The sequence below is a fragment of the Corythoichthys intestinalis genome, chromosome 5 (assembly GCF_030265065.1).
Source record: "Corythoichthys intestinalis isolate RoL2023-P3 chromosome 5, ASM3026506v1, whole genome shotgun sequence".
NCBI lineage: Eukaryota > Metazoa > Chordata > Actinopteri > Syngnathiformes > Syngnathidae > Corythoichthys > Corythoichthys intestinalis.
Genome location: NC_080399.1, coordinates 52801287 through 52826942, shown reverse-complemented (window position 1 = coordinate 52826942; position 25656 = coordinate 52801287). Strand labels below are relative to the sequence as shown.

Sequence of the window (25656 nt, the reverse complement as noted above, 5' to 3'; positions counted from 1 at the left end):
TACCGACACAACACCCTTTTAAAGTACCCGTGATACTAAGGAATGAAACTGACCATGACATAACATTACCATTCAATTGTGTCATCGCTGAATTAAATGTGGCTGAAGACGTTAGACAACATAATTTCTCAAGCAATACATCTCCTCACTCTGGTCAAGAATTACCTCAGTCCCATGATCTGCAAACAGTAGCTGGCATCTTCAGCCAACAAAAGACAGAAAAAGATGGCAAGCTTAAATTTAATTTTGACGACACCCCACTTTCAGAGGAATGGAAGAACAGAATAACACAGAAGCTTAATGAATTCTCTGATGTGTTTTCGCAACATGATTTCGACTTTGGTCATGCGACAAAGGTCAAACATCATATTCGGCTCAAGGATGAAACACCATTCAAACAACGGCCACGTCCAATTCATCCACAAGATTTTGAAGCAGTGAGACGCCATCTCCAGAATCTTCTCGACACCGGAATTATCAGAGAATCTGAGTCACCTTTTTCCTCACCCATTGTAGTTGTCAAAAAGAAAAATGGTGATGTTAGACTGTGTGTGGACTACAGGAAACTAAACCTTCAGACCATCAAGGACGCATACGCCCTCCCAAATCTGGAGGAATCGTTTTCTGCACTGAGTGGGTCGAAATGGTTTTCTGTTATGGACTTAAAATCTGGTTACTACCAGGTTGAGATGGCGGAGAGCGACAAACATAAAACCGCATTTGTCTGCCCATTAGGATTTTGGGAATGGAATCGCATGCCACAAGGAATAACAAATGCGCCCTCTACATTCCAGCGCTTAATGGAAAAGTGCATGGGAGATATCAATTTGCGCGAAGTACTTGTTTTCCTTGATGACTTGATTGTCTTTTCCAAATCCTTGGAGGACCACGAATCTCGCCTATGTAATGTGCTAAACCGACTGAAAGAAAACGGTCTCAAGTTATCACCGGAAAAGTGCAGCTTTTTCAAGACATCAGTACGCTATTTAGGACATATTGTATCAAGGAATGGAGTCGAAACTGATCCTGAAAAGATCAAAGCACTCAAGACCTGGCCGAGACCCAAGACTTTAAAAGAACTGAAGTCATTCCTTGGTTTTTCCGGTTACTACCGGAGATTTATTCAAGGTTATGCCAAAATAGTGAAGCCCTTGACAAACCTTACTGCTGGTTATCCTCCAACACGGAAACAGAGCAAACCTGCGAAAACAGATGTAAAGTACTTTCACCCCAAAGAGCCATTTGCCGAGAGATGGACGTCTACTTGCCAGCAGGCATTCGAAACAATCATAGAGAAGCTCACCTCTTCCCCAGTGTTAGGATTTGCTGATCCTAAGTTACCTTACGTGCTCCACACAGATGCTAGTACGACGGGATTAGGAGCAGCACTCTACCAAGAGCAAGAAGGACAGAGTCGAGTCATTGCCTATGCAAGTAGGGGTTTATCACGCAGTGAAGCAAGATATCCAGCACATAAATTGGAATTTTTAGCCTTGAAGTGGGCTATCACTGAAAAATTCCGGGATTACTTATATGGTAACTACTTCAAGGTAGTAACTGACAATAACCCGCTGCGATACATACTCACCACTGCCAAGCTCGATGCTGCCAGCTATAGGTGGTTGTCCTCACTGTCCACCTTTACATTTGACATCGTGTACCGAGCAGGCAAGCAGAACCAAGACGCAGATGGTTTGTCTAGGAGACCTCAAGGCGAGTTAATGAATGATGAGCAGTCGCAAGGTGAAAGCCAACGGATACATGAGTTCACGTCACATCACCTAAGCCCTGAAAACAGCAGATGTTGTTGCTCTGAGACAGTCAAGGCCACATGTCAGAGCCACCTTGCTGCGCATACTGATGAAGATCTCACACCCTCTTGTTTGGTAGAGTCCCTTGCTATCCATTCAGAGGCAATTCCTTCTGAGTTTGAAGAGGAGGAAATTGAAGGTCTTATGACAGTCCCAAACTATAGCAATGACGAGCTCGTAAAACTTCAAAGAGCAGACCCAGTCATTAACCAAATTATCGAAATACTACAGTTAAAAGGAGAGGTACCTGAGAGTCGCAAGTCAGAGTCACATGAATTCCAACTGATGCTTCGAGAGATGAGTCGATTTGAACTGAAAAATGACCTGTTGTACCGAAGACGACAATGTGACAACAGACCTGTCTGTCAACTGGTTTTGCCTCAGGTATTACGGTCATCAGTACTTACCAGCCTTCACAACCAGATGGGCCACATGGGCATAGAACGTACTCTTGAGTTGGTACGATCAAGGTTCTACTGGCCAAAGATGTCATCTGATGTTGAGACCAAAATTCGAACTTGTGAAAGATGTGTGAAGAGGAAAAGGCAACCAGAGAAAGCAGCGCCATTAGTCAACATCCTAACCAGTAGACCCATGGAATTGGTTTGTATGGACTTTCTTTCTTTGGAGCCAGACAGCCATAACACCAAAGATATCCTCGTTATCACAGACCACTTCACACGATATGCAGTTGCTGTGCCTACTAAAGACCAAAAGGCCAGTACTGTTGCCAAATGTTTGTGGGACCAATTCCTCAGCCACTATGGATTTCCAGAACGCCTCCATAGCGATCAAGGCCGTGATTTCGAGTCAAAAACCATCAAAGAGCTATGCGTTCTGGCCGGTATCCAGAAGGTGAGGACAAGTCCATACCACCCCAGGGGAAATCCAGTAGAACGGTTTAACCGCACGTTGTTGAGCATGCTGGGTACTTTGCAGGAGAAAGACAAGACCAAGTGGCGGGAACACGTCAAACCACTCACTCACGCTTACAATTGTACCCGAAATGACAGCACTGGATTTTCACCTTATGAGTTGATGTTTGGACGTCAACCACGATTGCCAATTGACATTGCTTTTGGGCTACCAATCAAAGACATTTCAAGTACATCACATTCTCAATATGTAAAAAACCTTAAGTCTCACCTGACAGAGAGCTATAACTTGGCAGCTGAAAATGCAAAGAAAATAGCTCTCAAGAATAAAAAAAGGTTTGACATGCGAGTGAGAGAATCCACTCTCGAGACCGGAGATAGAGTTCTTGTCCGTAATCTTCGTCTTCGCCAAAAGCACAAACTCGCTGACCGTTGGGAGTCCAAGGTCTACATTGTACAGAAAAAAGTTGGAGATGTACCTGTCTATGTAGTGTGTCCAGAAGACCAGGAAGGTCCAACACGTACATTACATCGTGACCTACTTTTACCTTGTGGGTTCATCTCTGGTGAAGAGGAGGATGAAAAGATGCCGAAAACAACTCGAAGGCCCCAAACCAGGAAAGCCACTATTCAGGAAGGTGAGCAACCACCACCATCTTCCGATGAAGATAATGATCAATCATTCTATCCCAGGTTAATTTCAGAGATGGAGACCCGATTTGTTGGATATTTACCTGTGGATGTTGAAAATTCCAATGAAGTGGAGCCTAGACAGCTCAAACACCCAAACCCTGGGAAAAAGAATTCCAAAGATCGGCAACCTGAAGAACACCTACTTGTCATTTCTGAACCGGAAAAAGAACTAAACAACACAGAAGAAGATGAAATAGCAGAAGCAGAATCAGCACATTTTCATAATACTGATGGAAATGGAGTAAAGTCGACCGAACTAAATGAGTCAAATGAGATGACTGAAAAAGAACGAGAAGAGGAACCATTGCATCTTCTGGAAGTGGAGAAGTTTGAGTTGCAACATAAATCCAGAAATGATTGTGTTCAGTCAGCTGTTGGTCAGAGTCCTGCTGCCCAAAAAGCAAGTCGCGACAGTGAAGAACTAAATCAAATTCCGAGAAGATCGGAACGAACACGAAGACCCCCAGCAAGATTTACTTATCCTCAACTTGGGAAACCCTTGATATCATTTGCCCAGACCTTACTAGACGGGTTTAATCAAGCCTTAGTCGATGCATTTGATAATTCGGAAGAAAGATGAACATGAAGGGACTCATGTCACGTAAGGGAGGGAGGATGTAACCCAGCTACAAATAAAGGGTTAATTAAATTTAAGGGAAAAAAAAGCAAATAAAGGGTTAATTAAATTTAGAAAAAATAAATAAAATAAAATAGCATTAAAATAAACAATCCTTCTCTTTCAGCATTATAAAATAAAACTGCAACTTGAAAACAAATTAAATTGAAAATAAAGAAGCACTTTATAAAAGTAAGCCCCTCCCCCGCTGAGCTTGATGGCTGAGATCGACAGAAGCCTCACAATAGCCACAAGCAGCTGGAGAGAGAAGACCATGCTAAACAGAGTGACGAGGTAGGAGGAAAAACGATTTGATAAAACAGTTAAAAAAAAAGTGACTAAAACCCAGAATATTCATATCCTAGCTCAACAGGGACATCGGCAGAACACTTGAGAAGTGATCAGGAGCGTGGAAAACGCGTCTATTGAGCTTAAACTGTCTCGGTAAGCAAGCGTTCTACTCGGAGCAGACGAGCTAACGGCTAATGCTAACGATGCAGACGAGCTAACGGTTAATGCTAACAATGGTTTTCCTAATCATTAAGTAAAGAATGATAAAAGTTACTTTTATTATTGAAAATAATAATTTTGTTTTGTTGGATAAAAAATGGAAAAGATGCATCTGAAAGTGAAATTGAAAGTTCAGTGTTAAGTGAAATGACAATGTTAAAAATAATATTGTGTGTGATTGTTACAAATTCATGTACAATGTAAATGTACAGTAACTTTATTTAGATATGATTTATCTCTCAAAATGAGACGAGTAAAATACCTGTTTGTAAAAAAAAAACTACAACAGGTCAGGTCTTTTTGTGAGACTGGATTGAAGATAAGAAGATTCCGGAAATTTGATGGCGAGCTTCCCAGCGTGAAAAGACCAAGAAACTTCATCCGTCATGGACAACTCTTCAGTGTGGTAGGACAATACCAACTGACAGGATTCCATACAAACTTTGGAGAAAGACATACCTTACACAGGATTAAGGAAAAAAAAGTGATCACTAGAGTGAAAGACAATTTTGTTTATTATTTTTGGGCCCAAATTTTATTTTCTTATATTGTTCTATAGTTTTGTATTTCATTGTTGCCATTGTTGTTGCACAAAGTAAAAAATAATTGCAAACTGCATTAGCTGACCTATTCATTCATGGTTACAGTACAATACTTAGCTCCCTAGTCGAATTGGAATCTTCTGATTATTTTGCGCACTGGTTACAAAGAGGAGGTTACAGTAAATAAATGAAAAAGAAAATCTCGACCACTCCTAATGTCTGCGATTTCTGCATCGCGACCCTTGTTATATTACCAGGTTTCACCCATGAAATCCCCAAAAAATGCGGCTCTGGCCATTCACAGCTGTGTCTTGACACTTGGTCATACATGCTAGATGGAGTTTTTGGATCGAAAAGAGGTAAAGTATGCGATAATATCTCGTTAAAGTCATGGCGTCTGTAATTCTGCTCTCGTGTGCTCTCACCTCCAGATAGTGTTTTGCTGTTTGAAAAACATAAAAAAAAAAAAAAAAAAAGCCCTCCTGTTCAAAAATTTTCTTCCACCAGAAAATTGAGATTTTAAGCTTTCCAATGATGTAACACACATACTTATTGGACAATTTTGAAAGTTGGCCAAATTGGGGGTCTCAGAGCGGAACTTCAAGTCACCTGAGTGTTTTCCGCCATATATATATTCATTTTTTCATTCATTCATCTACCAAGCCACTTATCCTCACGAGGGTCGCGGGGGTGCTGAAGCCTATCCTAGCTACCTATGGGCAGTAGGCAGGGTACACCCTGATATCACTCAGCCTACCATGTATGTTTTTGGGATGTGGGAAGAAACCGGAGAACCTGGACAAAGCCCAAACAGGAACAGGGACAACATGCAAACTCCACGCAGGAAGGCCAGAGCCCGGGATTGAACCCTTTATATTTATTTATTTATACACTACGTCGAAAATGGATGGGAGGATATTTGGTTATTAGGATATGGTTTATTTTTCATGATTACTGTTCTGTATTAACCACACCAATAGTTTTTTGTTGTTGTGTTTTTTAGTATGATTACTGCAATGCTTTCGAGCAGAACAGTAAAACACTCTGAGGGGCACATTCATCCACAGATTTGTTGATACTACACACCACCTTGCCCCATGCAGTTTTTTTTTTCTTAATAAATGTTATGCTTATAGGGGTTCACTGTAAAAGTATGTCTATGCACGTGACAAACAAATGAAAGTGTGTGTGTTTGTTTGTGTATTAGCCCTACCTTTCCTGTCTCTCTCTCAAAGTCAACATACTCCCTCGTAGGAACCTGTCTCTGATCTCCATGTAGATTTGCTGGAAAGAACTGGAGGGAGAGATTGGTTCCTGTTGCTACAAAGGCCTGTTAAGAAGAAGAATAAAAGTGCTGATCTTAGTGACTTTAAAGGGGAACTGAAGAGGTTTTCAGATTTCGCTCTTAAGTGTTTTACTCAGTTGAATTGTATTAAATGCGTCATTCGCTCTCTCAAAAAGTCACTTAAAAAAATAATAATAATAATTGACCGCGTAGTTTTTGAGTTATGGCCATAGCAACACCATAGCAACGAGGGACGCGCCGTCCTGCCGACCCCTACCTCGTGACGTAACTTCCAGGAAGCCTCGCCACCACTCTGAACACGGAAATATTGCACCACGCCATCCTCGCCATATATTGCAAACATTTTCTGGGTTTTACTCGCGGGATTCGTCATGCCATCTCGATGTGTAGCGATATGAATTACTCACAGGAAGACTCGAGACTCTAGGAGTGGTCCAAAAAAAAACTTCTCCTGCAAAGGTTTGGACCGTTTTTGTTAGCATGCATACAGGTCCCCAATCGGCTCATTGTTTTCATCATTTCAGCCACGACAGCTTTGAAAACCTACAACAATGCAACCTTGGTTTTCCAAAGACGTAAGTAGAACATTAATGGCTTTTTTTTTTTTTTTTTTTTATAAACGAGGGAGACTCCTACTGCCAGTTTGTTGAAGTGCGACATTTTTTTTTTTTTTGCTGTTGGCCTGTCGTAAGTAGATAGGTTGGCTGACATGTCGTCTACTCATGTGATTTTATTACTATATCAATAGGTGTTATGTAAATTCAAATGTCCCCAGCACCAAATAGGTCCTTGGCTTGTTGTTTTTTTTATATTTCAACATCAAGGTCTGCCTATTTGAAGAGGGAACAATAGCATCAAATAGATGCTGGTATGACTGGGGCATTATTATTTGATCACCAAGAAATTATTATTAAATTAAAATTAGGATTCATCCAATATTTTCATGCTGCTGTGATTTTTTTTTTTTCCTCCAGGAAGCCAAACATAAAAAATTAAGTGGCGGAAACCCTCAACACGATGAAAAAAGCGTTGCAAGTCAGTTGCCACCCAGTTTCCCAAAATCAAGAGAGAGTGGGTCGAGTCATATGATGACCGAAGTGATGCGGTGTCCAGCGATGACGACTGAAGAGATCCTATGAGGCCTGCCAGATGCTGAATTTCTTCCGTCTGCGACATCAGATGACGATGATTTAGGAGAAATAAATGTAGCAAATTTTGATGACATGAAATCATAAACTAGTCATATATACAGTACACATTTTTTAAAAGAAAAATCAAGTTACCTTCATATTTTAATGATAATGCATTATCTTTGTATAGAGAACACTTCATGCTACAGAAAAGAGTAAATTCATATTTCCCACTGCCATTATCATTTTTCAATGTTGCGCTAGTCCGTTGCTATCCTAACTTTGTGTTGCTTACTAAAATTATGCTCTTTGATGTGTGCCGTTGTGTGCTTGGTATAACATGTTGTGTCACAATCTGACAACGAAAGCTAATGCTGATTCAACATAAACCTGGTATCATTATTGCGGCCTATTGAATATTTTTTCAGAATGTAATATAATTACAATATTTTATATAACAATAGAATACATTAAACAGTCAACAAAATGTGTCAATGTTGTTAACAATTTATGGTTTTATTTTTTTTAATGAAATTCATGCCCCTGTCAGTGCTTCAGCCTCTGCAAGTTTGGCTCTCACGTCTGGGATCTCCTGATGACACAGGCATACTCTTGGAAGGGTAATTACTTGATGGTTTACAGCAACACCTGGAAAATAAAATGGTTTTGTCATTTATTTTGAAATATCAATAACATTTCATTCATTTACCCACATTTGGGCTAGCTTTACCATATTTAGATCGGTAGGAGCTGTCCCATTACCTAATATCCAGTTTTAGCTATGTGTAGAGCATGGAAAAATATACAACCATGTAATCGCATTCTAATAAAAAAAATCACGATGCTGGACTTACCACTCACTCTCCCGTTCGTGAAGTGTCGAGCTGTCAATTGGCGTCATGACGCCATCTGCTGTGTCAAGTAAATCGCCGTCATCTGACGCCTCAGGTTCAAACATGTAGGGATTAATTGTAGTTCATCTTTCCTGGGAGCCTTTGCCATCGGTAGCGTCACGAAAGAGCGATCCTGAATGGTTACCTTTGGTGGAAATATCACTGACATCGTTGTTGCTGCTATGTTAGCTGTGGGTAGTCTTCTGTTGCCTACGTCACACTTCCGGGTTTGCGAAGGGACCATTAACGGAGTGCAAAAAAAATAAAAAAACGCAAATTATCCTTACAATTACGTGTTGATAATGTCATGGTTGTTTTGAGGAACTTGTCCCAAGTTTATATTCATAAAATTACACCAAAATCCGGAAAGGTCTTCAGTTCCTCTTTAAATGTGATGACCTTCATGAGAGTTTTATTTGTTGAAAATGGAAATGTGCTTGATTGGAAGTCAAGCATCGTCAATGTCACTGTAAGAGGTAATACAGTTTAGAATAAGAACATTTCTGCTAAACTGTTAATTTATTGTTATATCAATCAATAACAGTTAATTAATCCCCTCCCTATAAAAACAGCCATCTGTGTGAATATTTTTTTTTAAAGTAAGAAATATTAACTATATTATTGAATACTGATCCTGGATTCTTTGCGCCAAATTATCTAAGCTTTTAAGGTGGACTTCTGTAAAGTAATTATTTTCCATTTTCTAATATTAAAATGAATGAAACTCATTTTCTAAGTACTTGCCCTCTGTAAATGGCTATACGCCCTGGACAGAGAATACACTTGCTTCTCACATGCTTTCTTGCACACACGCTTAAACACAAAATCGATTGAATGCGCTGCTCTGACAGAGAGCGACGAATTGTAGAGGCAGAACATTAAATAAGAAATTTCCATTTTTATGCATCAGTGTGTGCATGTCAGTTGTCTGTGAGTGCATGTGTGTCTGAGACAGATCAATACTAAGGGCATTTAGACTAGATTTGAGCTGGATGCGTATGAATTATGTACTGTGTCACATTTGAGCATACAGAGAGAGAAAGTCTAAATGCAAGTGAAAAGACATTGGGTGAACAACTAATAAAAACAGCAAAAAATATATATAATTAAGGACGCCACGATTCTGTCTGTGTCTGTCCCACTCTCACGCACCCCACCTCCCGCACGCAAGGATTTAGAAAATCCAAGAACACCCAAGTCCTAATTTCTGCCCTATTTGAAGTATTGGATTACAACCATCTGACAGTAATTTGCTCCTACTACTGCAAGAGAGAGAAGAGGAAAGGAAAGCCTGTGCGAGAGAAAAGCGAGGGAGGGAAACAAAGAAGGAGGAGAGAAGGAGGGGGTGGAAGGAAGAACAGAGAAAGATGATAAAGAAAAATGGAGGGAACATGGGCAATGGCAGGAAGGAGAAAAAAAGAGAAGTTGACAAAAGGGGAATGGAAGTGGAATTGAGATGGTAAGACCAAAGCCAAGCACAGCATGAAAATCGATAGTTGTTCAAAGAGCAACTCGTATATAATGAGCTAGCAACTGGTGATTTATTTTGAATTGTTTTCTCATTCATTACAATGAGCCAGAGCATTGTAATATTTTTACAGGATCAAGCTGTACGATCCCGTTGTTGTTGTAGTTGTTGTTGTTTTTTTTTAATACAGTCTCAAATGTAATATCAGATTATACTCTACAAATTGTTACACACAGTACATTTTAAGAATTGTATTTTATATTGGTTTTTAACTTTGCAATATTTTACAACTTCAAAACAATATGGCTGAGGGCAAGAAATAGGGTACACCCTGGACTCTACATCCACAGTAGACTTTTAGGCAGCACCTTGATCCCAGATGCTTTTTTAAAGAATACTATGTGCCAGCACAAGTCAAAACACAGTATTTGGAATAATATTGCATTTGTTGAGTAAGAATCAAATGGAATAACTAATCCACCATATTGACCTCGGCAGTAGACCAAGGATGACATTACAGTTACAGCAGCATGTTCTCTTGTTTACAGCACATTTGAGTAAAATGTAACATGTTAACGTTACAGTGAGTGTTCATATACATTTTTCACATAATAAACTGCCTTAAAAAGTAGGATAATAGGCTAATATGACAACTGGATTGGGTATACGTAAATGTTTCCATTTTCTTTACCACTGGTCCTCATTAAATACTGTATACAGTATGTAAATCAAAATACATGGAAAAAATACTTTGATACTTTTATGCACGATTTTTACCCCCCCAAGTCAAAATGGATTGGATGTCTACCGGCGTCAGTGGAACTGTAAAATGTCAATCTTCCCCGTTTAAATGAATTGGACGTCTATCAGCATCAATGGCATGCAATGAGTTAAATACTATGAAAACAAAATATCAACATTATAGTCAGGGGTGCACATAATTTTTTTGCCCAGGTTCTCAGAGGAGGACCTGGTGATGTGACTTGGTCCTCATTGAGCTTGAGAGCCGACCCGCCAGATGCGATAAAATTATGACAAGCTTTACTTAGAACCAATTACCTTTAATTAATTATATTAGAGCTGAAACGAGTACTCGAGCAACTCGAGTAACTCGAGTTTAAAAACTGATCCGAGTAATTTTATTCACCTCGAGTAATCGTTTATTTTGACAGCTCTAAGCATCACGTTTTGCTAGGACTACTTTTAATGCGGGACAACGCGCTGTCAAGTGCGGAGAGGAAGAAGGGGGGAAAAAAAAACTTACCGCAGCCGACAGCCGCCACAAACGACGCCGACGTTGCTAAATACTAGCCCGCACAATGCTACATTGGTAACAGGTAGCGTCTGGTGCGTCTCATAGAGATCACATGTATGTTGAACTAGATGCGAATTGACAAACTCGGCTGCGTCTGGGCAGCGTTTGTAAACAGCCGCCATCTTAAAGCAGTACATCGCTAAGCGCTAATAAAGAGCGCTAAGTGCTAATAAATAAGATTAACGTTACTGTCGCTACTAGCTCACGTAACGTTAGCCCTGCGGAGGGCTAGGTTTCAATTAATTATGACCACTGTCGATGCGTGGCTAATGTGTCTTACATACAGGCTTTAACATAACATAGCATTGTGGAGTGATCAGGGTGTAAAATAAAAACTCAATAATGCTAACTATCAATTTTAGCTCAGTAGTCATTGCTGGATAAAACACCAAGTAGCACTGGTCCCTAATGTGCTCCAATACAGCCTGTATCATACATTTATTTTGAACACTGCAAAAACTCAAAATCCTATCAGGACTTACAGTTTAGACTAACTTAAAACTTAACTAGAACTTAAAAATGGCTTGACACAAAGAGAAATTGAATTGAAACACGTGGGGAAAAAATCCTAACTTTTAAGTGATGTGTGTTATCAAGCGTAACGGCCTTTTTAGGTAAGATATATATATATATATATATTTTTTTTTTAATAAGATCTAAAAGTTTTTTGAGTGAAAGCAGTGAATTAGTCTTTTTTTTTTTAAATTCTAGTTACATCTGAGATGCAATTGTTGGCTGTTTTCAACAATATACATTGAAAATAAAGACATTGATTGACTGAAAATGGTTCAAGATTAGATGAAATGTCTTGTTTTCTCATGTATATGTATAATTGCTCTTCACCTAAAAATATATTTGTTTTATCCGATTACTCGATTAATCGATAGAATTTTCAGTCGATTACTCGATTACTAAAATATTCGATAGCTGCAGCCCTAAATTATATTAACAATTAATGCTCGATTAACATCAACTGGCACAACAAAATTGACATTACTTCGAAGTGAAAAGTAAAGAAATAAACATAAAAGCACTAATTCAAAATAAAGGGCATTATGCGGCTCCCACATTAACTCCAAGCCTTTGTAAAAGTGGGATGCCATCCTCCTCATAAGAGCTCATTGAACGTGCATGTTTAGCTTTGTGAAATGCGAGCAAAAACACATTTGTCAGTGCATGGCGCTGTGCAGGGCGAGTGGAGTGCTGTCTGACATCGATCGTTTGCTTAAGTGCCACATGCTCTGTTTTTTTCGTGCTTTTCAAAGTTTGGATGGCTGAAATTCTTTGACCCTACTACATAAAACGCGCTGCTCTTATTAGCGACATTGGAATTCTCACGGCAAATTTTGTACATTTCCATGCGAGCATCATTTGCTTCTAGCCATGGTACCTCCTGCAGCCACTTTTCAGCAAAAGTCCTTTTTTTCGGTAGCTCCGGTGACGTCTCTGTCGTCTGTCTGTCTTTTGACGGGGGTGGGGGAACACGGAAGTAATTACCGGTACTCAGTAGGGCCTGCCTCTTTGACATTTTGAGAAGCGATTTTCTCGTGTCCGCCGCAAATACAGTGGTCAGCCATCGGTACGCAAAAGCGTATGGAAGACGTTGAGGGCCAGCGCGTTTGTCTACGTCCAGTACGCATGCGCGCATGCGGACCACTTATGTGCACCCCTGATTAGTGTTACTTTGGGCTGTAACCAGTTTCTATTTCTGTTTTTATTCATATTTATTTAATTCATTTCGTTGTTATTAACCTTATATTAATTAACCCTATACAGGGTCAAAAGTCTTAACTGTAAATAATGAATAATTAAATGACCAAAAACAGTCACTTGCTCTTTACAGGGTTAAACAAATTTTAAATTGCTGTCCACTGTCGTGATCACTGTCTCTGAAAGGCTTACGAAGGTGATCACCAAGGAAAATGAGAGTTAAGGTGCAATAGAAGATGTAAGTGTGGTGGACCCTAAAGGTAGGAGTAATTAACAAGGGTCACATTGACATGACACTAAAGAGGAATACAGCTGATTTCATAAGAGGAACAGCCAAGGTGGGATGTTTTGGAGAACAAGTTAAAGAGAACAGACTTGTATGGTTTGGACTAGACATGTGCCGATTACCGGTTTCAAAGTGTACCGTGGTATGAAAACGTCAAGCTTCCAAAACCGCAAAAAATTTTCGTCATACCGTCCCATACCTGAAATATTATATTTTTTATGTCCCAAAAATGCATGGAAAAATCCCTGGCTTGCAGCTGCAAGGCTCAACCCTCCCTCACCAGTTGTTGCTCAGTGTCAGCTGTGCTACACGGTGGCTGGAGGAGGTGAAATTCCTGAACTTTTTCCCCTATTGAAGAAAACGGAATTGCTGGTATGGGAATACTTCAGCTACAGAAAAGTTACAGACGACCGCGGCTTAAAGGAGGAGGGCCAACCAACATTTAAAACATGTTTGTGGAGGATATCTGCCAAGGAGGCAATAACTGCAATATGATTTCGCATTTCAACAAAATTAAAGGTAAGTAAACACTGTCATAAGCGACGAGAGTCAACTCCAGTGTGTTTAGTGTGTCTAGCTAGCAGTGGTAAAACGTGGCGTTTTTCGCTCTCTGGAAACTGGTATTGAGAAAGAGTCTGTATAATGTAAAGATGATATGAGTCAAACACATGCTTTTTATGGAAAATAACTTAAATATTTTTGTTCTGTTGGTAATAATGTTGAGCTGTGGCTGTTGGTTTAGGCTCACCTTAAAGATTGCATTTGTTTTAATTTTATTTAGAATATTTTGTTTTTATTTTTTATTTTAACCTAACAATACACTTATGTTCCAATTTGCTAATATGTTTTGGAAATATAAAAATCCTGTTTGATGGAAAAAAGTTTGTTTGTTTTTTTTTAACCAGATATCTCAAAGTAACACATTTTAGAGCTGTAATTGCAATACCATGACACCGTGAAACTGTGATATTTTGGCTTAAGGTTATCATACCATCAGAATCTCATACCGGCACATGCCTAGTTTGGACACACCTAGAGGAGAGAACGTGAGTACATTGATCAGAGAGGAAGACGAAAGAAAAATCGGATGAATATGGTGAGGGAAGACATAAGGGTAGTTTGCGTAAGAGAGGATGGAGTAGCTTGACATGGAAAAGATTGACACACTGTGGCAACCTGTAACGGAACAAGCCGAAAAGAACAGAAGAAGAAGAAAAGGAATACGCAAATCAACAAAAGACAACAAACCCTCTGTAGACCTCAGCATATCATTCGCATTTGAAAATTTTCAGCCCTGTGAAAGCACATTACTCTCTGGCTCTTTAGCGTCAAAACACTCAAAATAGTGCTCGACCAAAACAATAAAAAGAGCCAGACTGCCTGCTCATAACAATAATACAACTACACACAATGCTTAAGAGTATAAATTTGGAGGCAGATTTTTTGGGGGATGTTTAAATATATATAATATATATAATATAAAAAAATATATAGATATAATTTGTACTATTTTTCAGACTATAAGGCACATTCAGAATCCTTGATTTTTCCCAAAACTTAACAGTGAGCCTTATGTATGAATTCTGGCTGTGCTCAATGACCTTGAAACTATTTTGTTTGAGCATAGCTGTATTATACTGTTCCAGAAATTTGCTCATTATTCATCAAACCCATTGATAAAATGATATAACAAATAACAAATTAATAAATAAAGCAATAATTACACTGTAAAAAAAAAAAAAAAAGAAAAAGCAAATGACAAATGCAGTGCATTGATGCACTAATCCTCTTTATAGTCAGACACGCCTTTTTTTTTTTTTTTTTTAACCTGTCCTGTTCAGCTGTTTGACACAGAGAATGGAAGTCTAAGTGCCCGGATAGTCCGAACAGTTTTAATGTTTCACATTAAGAGTCTGACATACTCCCATTGAAAATATCTTTTTATTATGACAAAGCAGCGAACAGGAAGGGATTATGGGGGGACAGAAGAAAAGAAACACATGAGAAGAAAGAAAAGAAACATACACAAACAACAACAAGAAATACATTGAACATCTAGACCAGGGGTCAGCAACCTTTTTGGTGTGGAGTGCCACTTTCAAATTTTCTTGTCAATCAGTGTGCCACCCCAAGATTAATGACGCGCATCCGAATTTTTATATTCAGCAGAGCTGTAATTTTACTCCAAATAAAAAAAACATGGACATACATTTAATTTGCATAACTACCATTCGTCTTCATCAATTAACTAAAAACTAATGCATATTGTCGAAAATATCAAAACTTGAAAATAAGTGCAACAGTAATAACAGCTGTACAGCTGCACCATTTACTGCAAACATATCACACACACACACACACACACCCCAGCACGCAAAGGGGAACAGGTGTGATTCTCAGTGCAGGTCTCTCACAGTACAGAGAGCCTTCAAAGTCAGAACGGCCGACTCTTACATTTTGTCTTGTTCACTAGCAACTTAAACAGTGAATTATATATATACAATTTTAGATTTTATATTACAAATATAAAAGATACCTACTTTAATGTGTTCCTTGGCCCTGCTTTCTATGAATTTTCATGTTTTGTCTCGTAGTGGCGTTTGACACCTGTTGTGCGACACACAACTCTCTAGAGGCATAATGCACAAAAAGAGCTACCAGAAGTAACCAGGCAACCATTTGTTACCGGTATCCCCAAGGGGCCGCTGTCCCCTACAATATGATCGGCTTGCTTGTTAAGCGTAGAAGAAGAATTGGGCGTCTGGGCGAGAAAAAGAGAGGGAGCGATGGAAGGTGTTGAGAGAGAGCGGAGAGCGCCGTGAAAAGGAGAGAAGAGGCTGTGTCCCCCGCTGGTTTTTGTTTTGTTTAATAAAAGTCTCCAGTAAAACGCCATCCAACGCGTCACAGTGTTTTTATACACGTTGCCACCTCTCCGAAAGTAAGCACCGGACGAATCGACGGCAACGAGCCACGTTAATCGCTGGTCCACTCCATACTACAGTGCAAGCATCGCTTCACCCGCTGCCCTGACCTGACGGCTGGCAATTGGGGTCCAACCGGAGTGTTGCGATGCACCGGGACAGGGGTGTACAGCCCCGTATCTTAAGCGACCGGCCTCCGCGCCGGGGCGAGGGTGTGACATCGGGATCTCAATTCAAAGTTAAAGCGACGGGGCTCCCGGCGCGGACGCCGGCGATTCGCCGGCTGTCTACTCGCTTACTGGCCCGCCAGCCTCCACGCTGGGGCTTGGAGTAACAGTACCAAAAAGTGCAGACTGGTAACACTGTGTACTTCCACCAGCTCTCTGAGTGGTTGGCTTCGTGACACGTTAGTAGCGGGTGCTGAATTGAGCGCGCAGAATTGAGCGCGCAGAGAAAAAAAAAAAAACGACGAGCGCAGGAATCGAGAAATTGAAGAGCTGGAAGTGTGCTCAAAATCCATAATTGTTCGCAAATAACGCTATAGGCAGAGGGGTCGGGAGGGACGCTCCTGTAAAGCCCTAAATAACAGGGCGTGCAACTAAAAATGTCTTAATTTCAGGTTTAAAAAAAATTTTTTTTTTTTTTAAAAATTATTTTGCCATGCGCTCGCGTGTCACTGGTTAACCCTTCGCGTGCCAGTGCTGACACGCGTGTCATAGGTTGCCGACCCCTGATCTAGACTAATTACTAATATGCTGGTGCCATCGTCAGGAAGATGTATTTCCGGTTTACACCATGTGGAGGCCTATTGGCCAGTGAAAGAGGGGTACGGGGGTGGGCGTGTCTATAAACTAAGTGATTGAAAGGGGTAGAGTGTACACAAATCAGTTCTGTGATCTAGAACCCAGTAATCATGTGAATCTCTTATGAGTGTGAGCCCCAGACACGCCTTTTGTATAAAAGCAAACTTGTTCATTGATGGTATGCCTTTTAGTGCAAAAAATTCGATAGCCTTCTGCGTGACAATGATTTTAAGATGCTGACCCTTTAATGATAAATATGAAAAAAGGTTTATGGATGGCTAATTTTGGTGGTTTTGTATTCAAAATAATACAATGCAATATCTGGAATGCTTTAGGTATCAATACTGCTTCACATTATGGTAATAGTGATAAACATGTTAATTTTGGCCACTTATTTGTGACATGTGTAAACATGGTTATGGTTTAGCAACAGGATGCACACACTGAAGAGTCATATAAACATATGGTGCATTCAAACTGTATGGACTTGCATACTTTTACACCAACACAGTGCCTAACTGCAGCTCTTCATCATTTGCACTGAAATATCTGTGTTACCAATATATTGTACTGTATATAGTTTGTTGTGATTAATATTCATGTAATGGGAGATGAATGTCCAATTCTTTTGCAGGTTTTTCACTTTTACTAAAAGAAAGTCGTGTATCTCAGATTTATGGATCATAATGGCTCCTGTAAAGTCACTGATGGTTTAGTGGTACATTTGCCTGACTTCAGGGCAGCTAACGGGGGCTTGCTGAGTGACTGTGAACTGCTGTCCATCTTTCCAGTGATCGAGTGGTGACCAGTTTAGAGTGGAGTCTGCCTATTGCCTGATGCCAGCTGAGTTAGGCTTCTGTGGCCCTTGTGAGGATAAGCATTGCGGAGAATAGATTTCGAGCCCTATAAACTTGAACCTACTATTTTCATATTTACATAATACATATTTCCCCTGTGTGTGCCTCTGTATGTTTCTGACAAGGGCGTAGGTTTGCACAGGGACGGTAGGGACATAACACTACCAACTTTTCAGGATGCTCAAATTGTCCCTACCAAATTTTAAGCAAACTTATGTGCATTATATAATTTGTTCAGTTATATAGGTAATTTAGATTGTATTCCCATATGTTGCCAGAAAAGCATTGACCCTACCATTATTAAGTGAATTATTTTCATTATGTTAAAACTTACATTTTACCCTTTTTCACTTGCTGAATGCGCCGGTCCATTTTTTCCCCTTAAAACATACGTTTGATTGGCTGATGACATCACCCGCCCCCGACACACATGCACGCTCATACTTGCACAGCCTCTTTGTCGACAACATGCCGCGTCCTCCGCCCCCTTCGAAGAAGAGGGAAAGTATGTTTTTTTCGGCCAGCAGCAGCCACTGTAAGTACTTTCATAAGGTGCCAATGTTGTGGAGGTGGGAAACACACCACTATTTTTGCTAATGAAAGTCCGACCAGCATCAGAGTTAGTATAACATTAAACTGCGCGAACTTGCTAACCTGAAAAACTCGAGTAGGAAGTTGCTTAGAGAGAAGTTTCCTTTTGTATGTGTTTTCTATTAAACTGTGAGAAATGTAGCGAACTCTACCGGAAACTATAGAACCAGAAAAACGTGGCAAGAAGCTGCTTAGAGAGAGATAGGGGCAGTGCATAAACTCATACGTTGCTCACACAACACAACATACACACAACACAATCATAATTAACTATGTAAAAAAAAATCTTGGGATGCCGCGAGCTACCCACACTAGCGTTGCGATTGACTGATCGATCCTGATCGATGTAATGAGCACCCCTGATTTAGCCTATCACATAGGCAGAGTTTGACTTATGGGGCAAGGGGGGGCACAACATGTCGATGACCCCGAAACACAGTGTCAGCAATAAAATTAACAAGAATATTTACAATAATGAGTTGAAAATAGGCATTTTTCCCCATCATGTTTTAAGGGGAATTCTAAATCAGGCTGCTTAGGACAGCTATACTTTTTCACCAAGATCGTCATCCATTGAATATGGTACGCCCGCCGGTGTTCTGTCAAATTTTTCACCCCGTCAGAAATTGCAACTTTGTGTTAAAAATGGCCGCGAATACAGCGGCTACAAAGTAAACACTATAAACCTTCTTTAAATAAAGGAATATTTAAGTACGTTTGATCATGGACGGACATGTAGAAAAGTTCTTCTCAGACACATCCTGCCATGTTAGCTGCACACAACAACTGCACGCCGCTCTCTCACTGTTTACGTCTTCACTGTGTAGTTCAGCATGAATTTACGCCATATTCGTGTTGAACATGTATGTTAACGATGTTACTTGTTTATTTAGGACATGTGGATAACATTGAGAGTCCAACTGAATGTAAATGAGGGCTTATTCACCACCACAACAGCTTTGGGAGCAAAATATTATAAGGGTGTAAAATTTGGCTCGGTTGTACAATTAGCGTCTTTAGTGGGGCAAATTGAAACCCCGCTCACCATTTTGGTGGTGCTCTCTGGCTTTTCATGGTCCACATTTTCAATCCTTGGTTCTTGCTCAGTAGTTGTTGTCGCTTTTGAAAGCTTAAAGTTTGAAAAAAAAATACGTATATCGATTTTGCCTCTTTGTTCCTCAGATGGTTTTGGCTAAGCAAAGCAAATGACCTTCTAAGGTGCTAGTTGTGTTACTTTGTATTTGTGGGTTTCTTGAATAACACAACTTACTGAAAGAGTTGATGTTTTTTACTGACAGATCTTTAGTTACAGAAGAGAGGCATCAGCTGTTCACTAGCGGGCTTTTTATCAGCCGTCTCGAGCACGCTGCGTATCTCTGACTTCCGTGTTCTGTGACGACATTACTAATCGAACATGCAGATACGATTCGCTCATATCATTACAATAGTCATATGAACTGTTCGAAAAATAACTCTGACATAATAGTTTTTTTGTTCATATCATTCATTTTTGTTGTTTGTTTTATTGCTTTACAACTTTTATAGACAATCTTTGACCGGAAAATGTTTAACTTTAAAATCATATATAGGAAAGTCAATTATATGCAATGACACTTTTCGACCACCAGGGTGGGCCTGGCCCCCCTGGCCCTCCCTTAAACGCCGCTTATGGCCATCAATTTGGTTCTGACTAAAGATACACGATAATATCGGTCACCGATAATTATCGACCGATAATGGCAATTATGACGTCACACAGATAATCCAGATAATAAAAAAATTCTACCGATAATGCAATCCGATAATTATATACTTGATTTTGCCTCCAAATGTGCTCAACCGAAGAATTCAGCACGCCGCCTCCTCAACCCCTCCCCTCTCTGAAGCCCCTGAGGGAGGAGGGGTTGAGGAGGCGGAGTTACAAGACAAGAAGTAGTTGAATATTATGGCGGCTGTTACTAAAAAAACGACGCTCTCGCCATCTGCGAAACATGTACCGTACAAGTTCCACGAGGCAGAAAGAACGCGTCCTCATTCAAAACCACTAACCCAGCAGCCATTTAAAACTGCATCACAAAGAATTTTGGAACATATAAGAGGCTGCTGCTAGCAGGAATGCTAAAGCTATTGTAAACACTAAGCTAAACTACAGGGCTTGTGACGATACAGAGTCGGGCTGTTTGGGAATGCAGCCCAAGGCGGGTGGTAAATTCCGACGGAGCCCGCCGCTTTGGCCAGTCCGGCAGGCCGCCGCCGCCTCGCCATAGGCGGGGCGGGCCGAGCCCGGTTCCCCGGCCTCTGGACCTCCGGCGAACACCCCGGTTTCTCGAGCGTTGCCCCACGGCGTGCGAGCAGAGCCAGGACCCGAATACGCCGCGGCGAACCGAACACGGGCGGGCGGATTATCTGGTACGAATGTAGCTGCTGCCGAGACGAGACACAGTTTTTTTTTTTTTTACCTTAATGACACGAGAACCAAAGCCCTGGATAAAAGAAATAATGCAGTTTATACGACCACCATTCTTCATGAAAAAGTGATGTCCGGTAAGCAAGCTTATCATGACGGCACAGTGGTTATAAGATAATTTAAACATGGAGAAAACGAAGTCAGCCAGTCAATAATGCATTCAGAATGTGAAATGACGAGCGGTCAGATGACTTTGTAACGCTGCCTTTATTTTCGGCTTAATAAAACTCAGGCACAAAACAACACGCACACGGATGCGAGCGCAAACTCCGTCCAAATAGTACTGCCGTGTAGCAGTTTAGCTGCTGTAACGCAAATGTCGTGAAAGCCGCAAATGTAAACAAAGCGCTGCAGAATGGGTACATGACATCTCGCTCTTTTGAGGTAATCATTTTCACAGTGTGCAACAAAGCATATAACATTAGCAATCACTTTTCAAATTATTTAACTTATTTCTCTGCTCAATTACAGTCACAGTAGATAATCAAATTCTTAAATCAATATTCTGTAGCCACAAATATTATTCAAAATCTTTCCTTCTTCAAGTTTTTTTTTTTTTTTTAGGATTAAGTATAATAATGTATTGCTTAAAACAAGGCTGTTAAGATTATTTTCAGCTAGCTATTTTTCTTCCAAGAAATCTGAGAGAAATACATTTGAAGCGATGGCAGATAATTTCACTTATTGCCAATAGATTTACACTTAAAACTGACTAGTTTTAAGGAGGTGTGTTTTGCAGCGGATTAATGTTATATATGTTAGGAATGGCTTACTTTTAAACACATTTTTGTGCAACTTAGGTATGTACTCTGTAAGTAATTGTTGCCAAAGGTTTACCATTACACAATGTCAGACAATCTGTCATTATTTAGATGTTTGAATTGACGACTTGTTCATACATTGTGTTGAAAAAAAGAGCAATAAATTATATTTTTGCACAGTAATATTTTCTTTTGTGTATACTTTAAAATTTTACATAAATCTTTTAATAGAATTATCGGCTTGACATTATCGGTTATCGGTTGGAATGAGGAGGAAATTATCGGTTATCGGTATCGGTTGAAAAATGCATTATCGTGCATCACTAGTTCTGACCCCCGTTAACCCACTCTGTTTGGTCCTATTAATGTCCCATCCCGAGCAAAAAATGTACATGCAGATTATAGTGTTACACCTTCCCTACCAATGTTGATATCACACCTATGCCCTTGGTTTCTGAGACATGACCGCATACTTATTTCGATCAATTGGACAAAAAAAGAAAAAAGGACCAGACATGATGTTACAACATAATCTGTTAGCGTGATTATGTGTTGACGTCTGGGTGATCATTTTGTATATAGCTGACACACACATGATTGGTGGGTTAAATAAATACTAGCAGGAAGTATGTGTCAAACCTGATGACCTTGCATGACTGACAACACGTCTACTTCCTAAAGCAGCATTGAGCATTGGTTGTCTTTATATTTACTTTTCTTTATTCCCCTCTGAAAAGGAGAAATTAAAAAAAACATAAGGATGATAGAGGATGTGTTTAGTTTTGTGCTACTTACGACTTCTGACCGTCCATCTCTGCAGGCGTTCTGGAAACGGGCTTGTCTCTCCTCATGGGGTCGATCCCTAAAGCCAGTGTATTTAATCTGAAACGAAATGCGGCAATCTAGTGCGATAGATCTACACAGGAAGAAGCTTTTAGATAGGGAAAATCAACACTAACCTGCATTTTTAAGATAACCCTGAAAAGGGTTTTGATTTTAAAAAGGCAATTTTTTTGGTTTTCAATTTACCAAAAATACGAGCGCTGGATCTGCAGGAACTTTCGGAAATGTTCCTTTGAGTTTACAATAAAAGCAGTTCTTTTTATTGGTTATTAAAACGTCTATGGTCACTTCTTTCATGTGACTCAAATTGCAAATGGTAATTACAGTTTGTTATTCATCAATTGTACAGCATATGTCTGAATAAAAATGATCACAACATTAGACAGCTAGTTGTGTGTGTATGTATGTTATGTGTGTGTTAATTTCCGCCGTGCAAACTCACCTCACACTCCCTGCTCAACTTGCGGAAAAACTCCTCATTCTCAAACTTGCTCCTCTGGTCCGGAACTACCCGCGGCATCTTTTCTACTATGGATTCCTCCTTATATCCCCCGATTTCCCCCCCTACACCCCAAAACTAAACGAGCTCACGCAGTCAAACTTATTCTTTTTTGTTTTGTTGATTTGAGTCTTTCAACTCACTTCCCTTCCGTATGCGACTCGACTCGCGTCTTCCTCTTGTGGGGAAATGTGTGGGCCGATTCCACTCGCGTGACTAATGATTACTGTTGTCCAGATCGCTCCCCGCTCTTTGCACTCGAGTGCGCTTTATTAAGTGACCCACCGAGACACAAAAAGAGAACTCGAGATCAATTTGACCGCGTCTCTCTCTCTCTCTCTCTCTCTCTCTCTCTCTCTCTCTCTCTCTCTCTCTCTCTCTCTCTCTCTCTCTCTCTCTCTCTCTCTCTCTCTCTCTCTCTCTCTCTCTCTCTCTCTCTCGCTCGCTACCTGCAACTTTTAAATGCTCCTCCCCCCGGTGGGCCTGCCAAACTTCCTGCATTAACCCTTTACAGGGCATTCCGTTAACTCATTGGCTGCCATTGACGATGCGGGGCGTCCAATCCATTTTGACTGGGAGGGCTCTTAGATATCATTATGATTCATGAGCATTAAAAGCAAAGGCGTAGGTTTGGTCTCAGCATTGGTAGGGACGATATGACATAACCTGCATGTACATGTACACTTTTTGCTTTGGAGGGGATATATAAATAAATTTGATTGATTGATTGATTGATTGGTTGACATTCATAATGATCTATGCAAAATCAATCTGTATTGATTTACACCAACTTTTCTGTGTATTTGTTCAGTCTACACCGTACAAGTCAAACCTTTCGTTTCAAGAAATACTAAAGAAGCATTTTGAAAACTTCCAGAAAAAATGTCCAAATTTTATGGGCAAATTTAAATTGCATTATTCGAACACAAATTACATTAAAATACACAATAAATACAAGCTTGTTAATCATCTCTTAAGTATCCAGGAAATAAATAAATAAATAAATAAAGCATTTGGCTTAAAACCACTTAACATTGTTTAAACAAAGAAATTAAATATAACTGAAAAAACGTCTTTGTCAGGGAATAATAAAAATAAATAAAAACGGAGCTGTGCTTCAGGTAAAACACGACTGCTTTTGTCCACAAGCACAGCCAAACTAAACAAAAAAATGAAAGCTCCTTTGAAAGCTGCTTTGAGACTACATAAATAAAATAAAAAGTAAAATTGGGAAAAGGTGGTAAACATCGGTTCACTACATTTCTTACAGGAGGACACTTCTCTAAGCAGTTTCCTACTCGAGTTGAGTTTTGCTGGTTAGCAAGTTCACACAGTTTAATGTTATGCTAACTCTGATGCAAGTTGGACTTTTAGTAGGAAAATTAGTGGTGTGTTCACCACTTCCACAACATCGACATCTTTTTACATTTCTTACAGTGGCTGCTACGGGCTGAAAAAAACCTTCTAATGTCTCTAATCTCTAATGTGTGTGTGTGTGTGTGTGTGTGTGTGTGTTGGGGTCAAGTCATGAGTCAATTAAATATACGTTTACGAGGGAAAGAATGGGCCGGCACATTCAGCAAGTGAAAAGAGGTACATGTAAATCTAAACATAATGAAAATAATTTACTAAATAATGGTGGGGTCAATTACAACAATTAAAAAATATGGGAGCACAGTCTAAATGACCTATAAAATTGAAGTCATAGTCATTATACAATGCAAACAAGGTTGCTTAAAAGTTGGTGGGGACAATTTGAGCATCCTGAAAAGCTGATAGTGTTTTCCTATGAAAACCTATGCCCTTGCATGGCCCTTGATTAACAGCCATCCTGCCATTTGAAATGAACTGGATGTCTATTGTTGAAAAGGGGAAAAAAAAAACACTTTAGCCCTTTCATTAGTGACATTAGTCACTACAGAAAACAGATATAAAAATTAAAATTTCAGACCTTTTCACCATAGGCGGAGTTTGACTTTTGTGGCAGGGGAGGCAAAATATGTTGATGCTCGTAAATACAGGCATCGCAGCTGTGTGTGTGTGTGCGTGTGTAAGTGCGAGCACTTTTCTATTTTACCTAGTGAAGAAGAATATGGTACTATATCCATCTTGCCTCTTCAGTCCTCAGGTGGTTTTGGCTAAGCAAAGCAAATAACGTCTAAGGTGCTAGTCACATGATCTGTTTGAAAAATAATTTTGACCCATTATTAAAAAATATTATATTTTTTTGTTCATTTCATTCATTTTGTTGTTCGTTTTATTGCTTTACAACTTTTATAGACATTTTACCGGCAAAGTCTTAATTTTAAATTCATATACTGTATAGGAACGTTCATTACATGCAATGGAACTTTTCGACCACCAGGGGCTCCCTGTAATCTCCACGTATGCCTCGAACCCTTTTCAGAGCAAGTGACAATTTCTGTAATTATTATAATTTTAACTCTTAAGGCCTTTGAAAGTTTTTCGGACAGGTGACTTTTATTAGTCATTGAAAAAATATTAGCATTTATGAGAAAATGTTTAAATTATTAGTATTTTGTGTTTTAATATTATTATCATTATTAATTATAAATACTTTAAAATGGATTGGATGTCTAGCGTTGCCAATGGCAGCCGATGAGTTAAATAAGTTCTTTGTAAGGGTTAAAAAAAAAAATTGTTAAATTATTTTCCATGCATGAAAGCGTTAGGGTGGCCATAACTAGAGTATTCATGTTTTTTATGTTTTGATTAACATTTTGTTTACTTATAATTGT

At 39.6% G+C, this 25656-nt stretch overlaps 1 protein-coding gene and 1 long non-coding RNA gene across 3 annotated transcripts in view; one reads left to right on the top strand and one right to left on the bottom strand.

Annotated features, from left to right (window-relative positions):
- Nucleotides 1-23219, bottom strand: part of cbfb (core-binding factor subunit beta) — a 64296-nt gene extending 41077 nt beyond the window's left edge. For both annotated transcript variants that reach the window (XM_057836459.1, XM_057836460.1), the window contains exons 1-3: nt 22841-23219; nt 22351-22437; nt 6261-6377 (exon numbers count right to left, since the gene is read on the bottom strand). In XM_057836459.1, the coding sequence (XP_057692442.1) occupies nt 6261-6377; nt 22351-22437; nt 22841-22918 (282 nt within the window). In that variant the 5' untranslated portion in view covers nt 22919-23219. The remainder of the gene's footprint in view (nt 1-6260; nt 6378-22350; nt 22438-22840) is intronic.
- Nucleotides 6640-8769, top strand: LOC130916074 (uncharacterized). The gene is made up of 3 exons (XR_009063224.1): nt 6640-6812; nt 6878-6928; nt 7328-8769. It is a non-coding gene; the product is annotated as an uncharacterized LOC130916074 (long non-coding RNA).
- Nucleotides 23220-25656: the final 2437 nt, after the last annotated feature.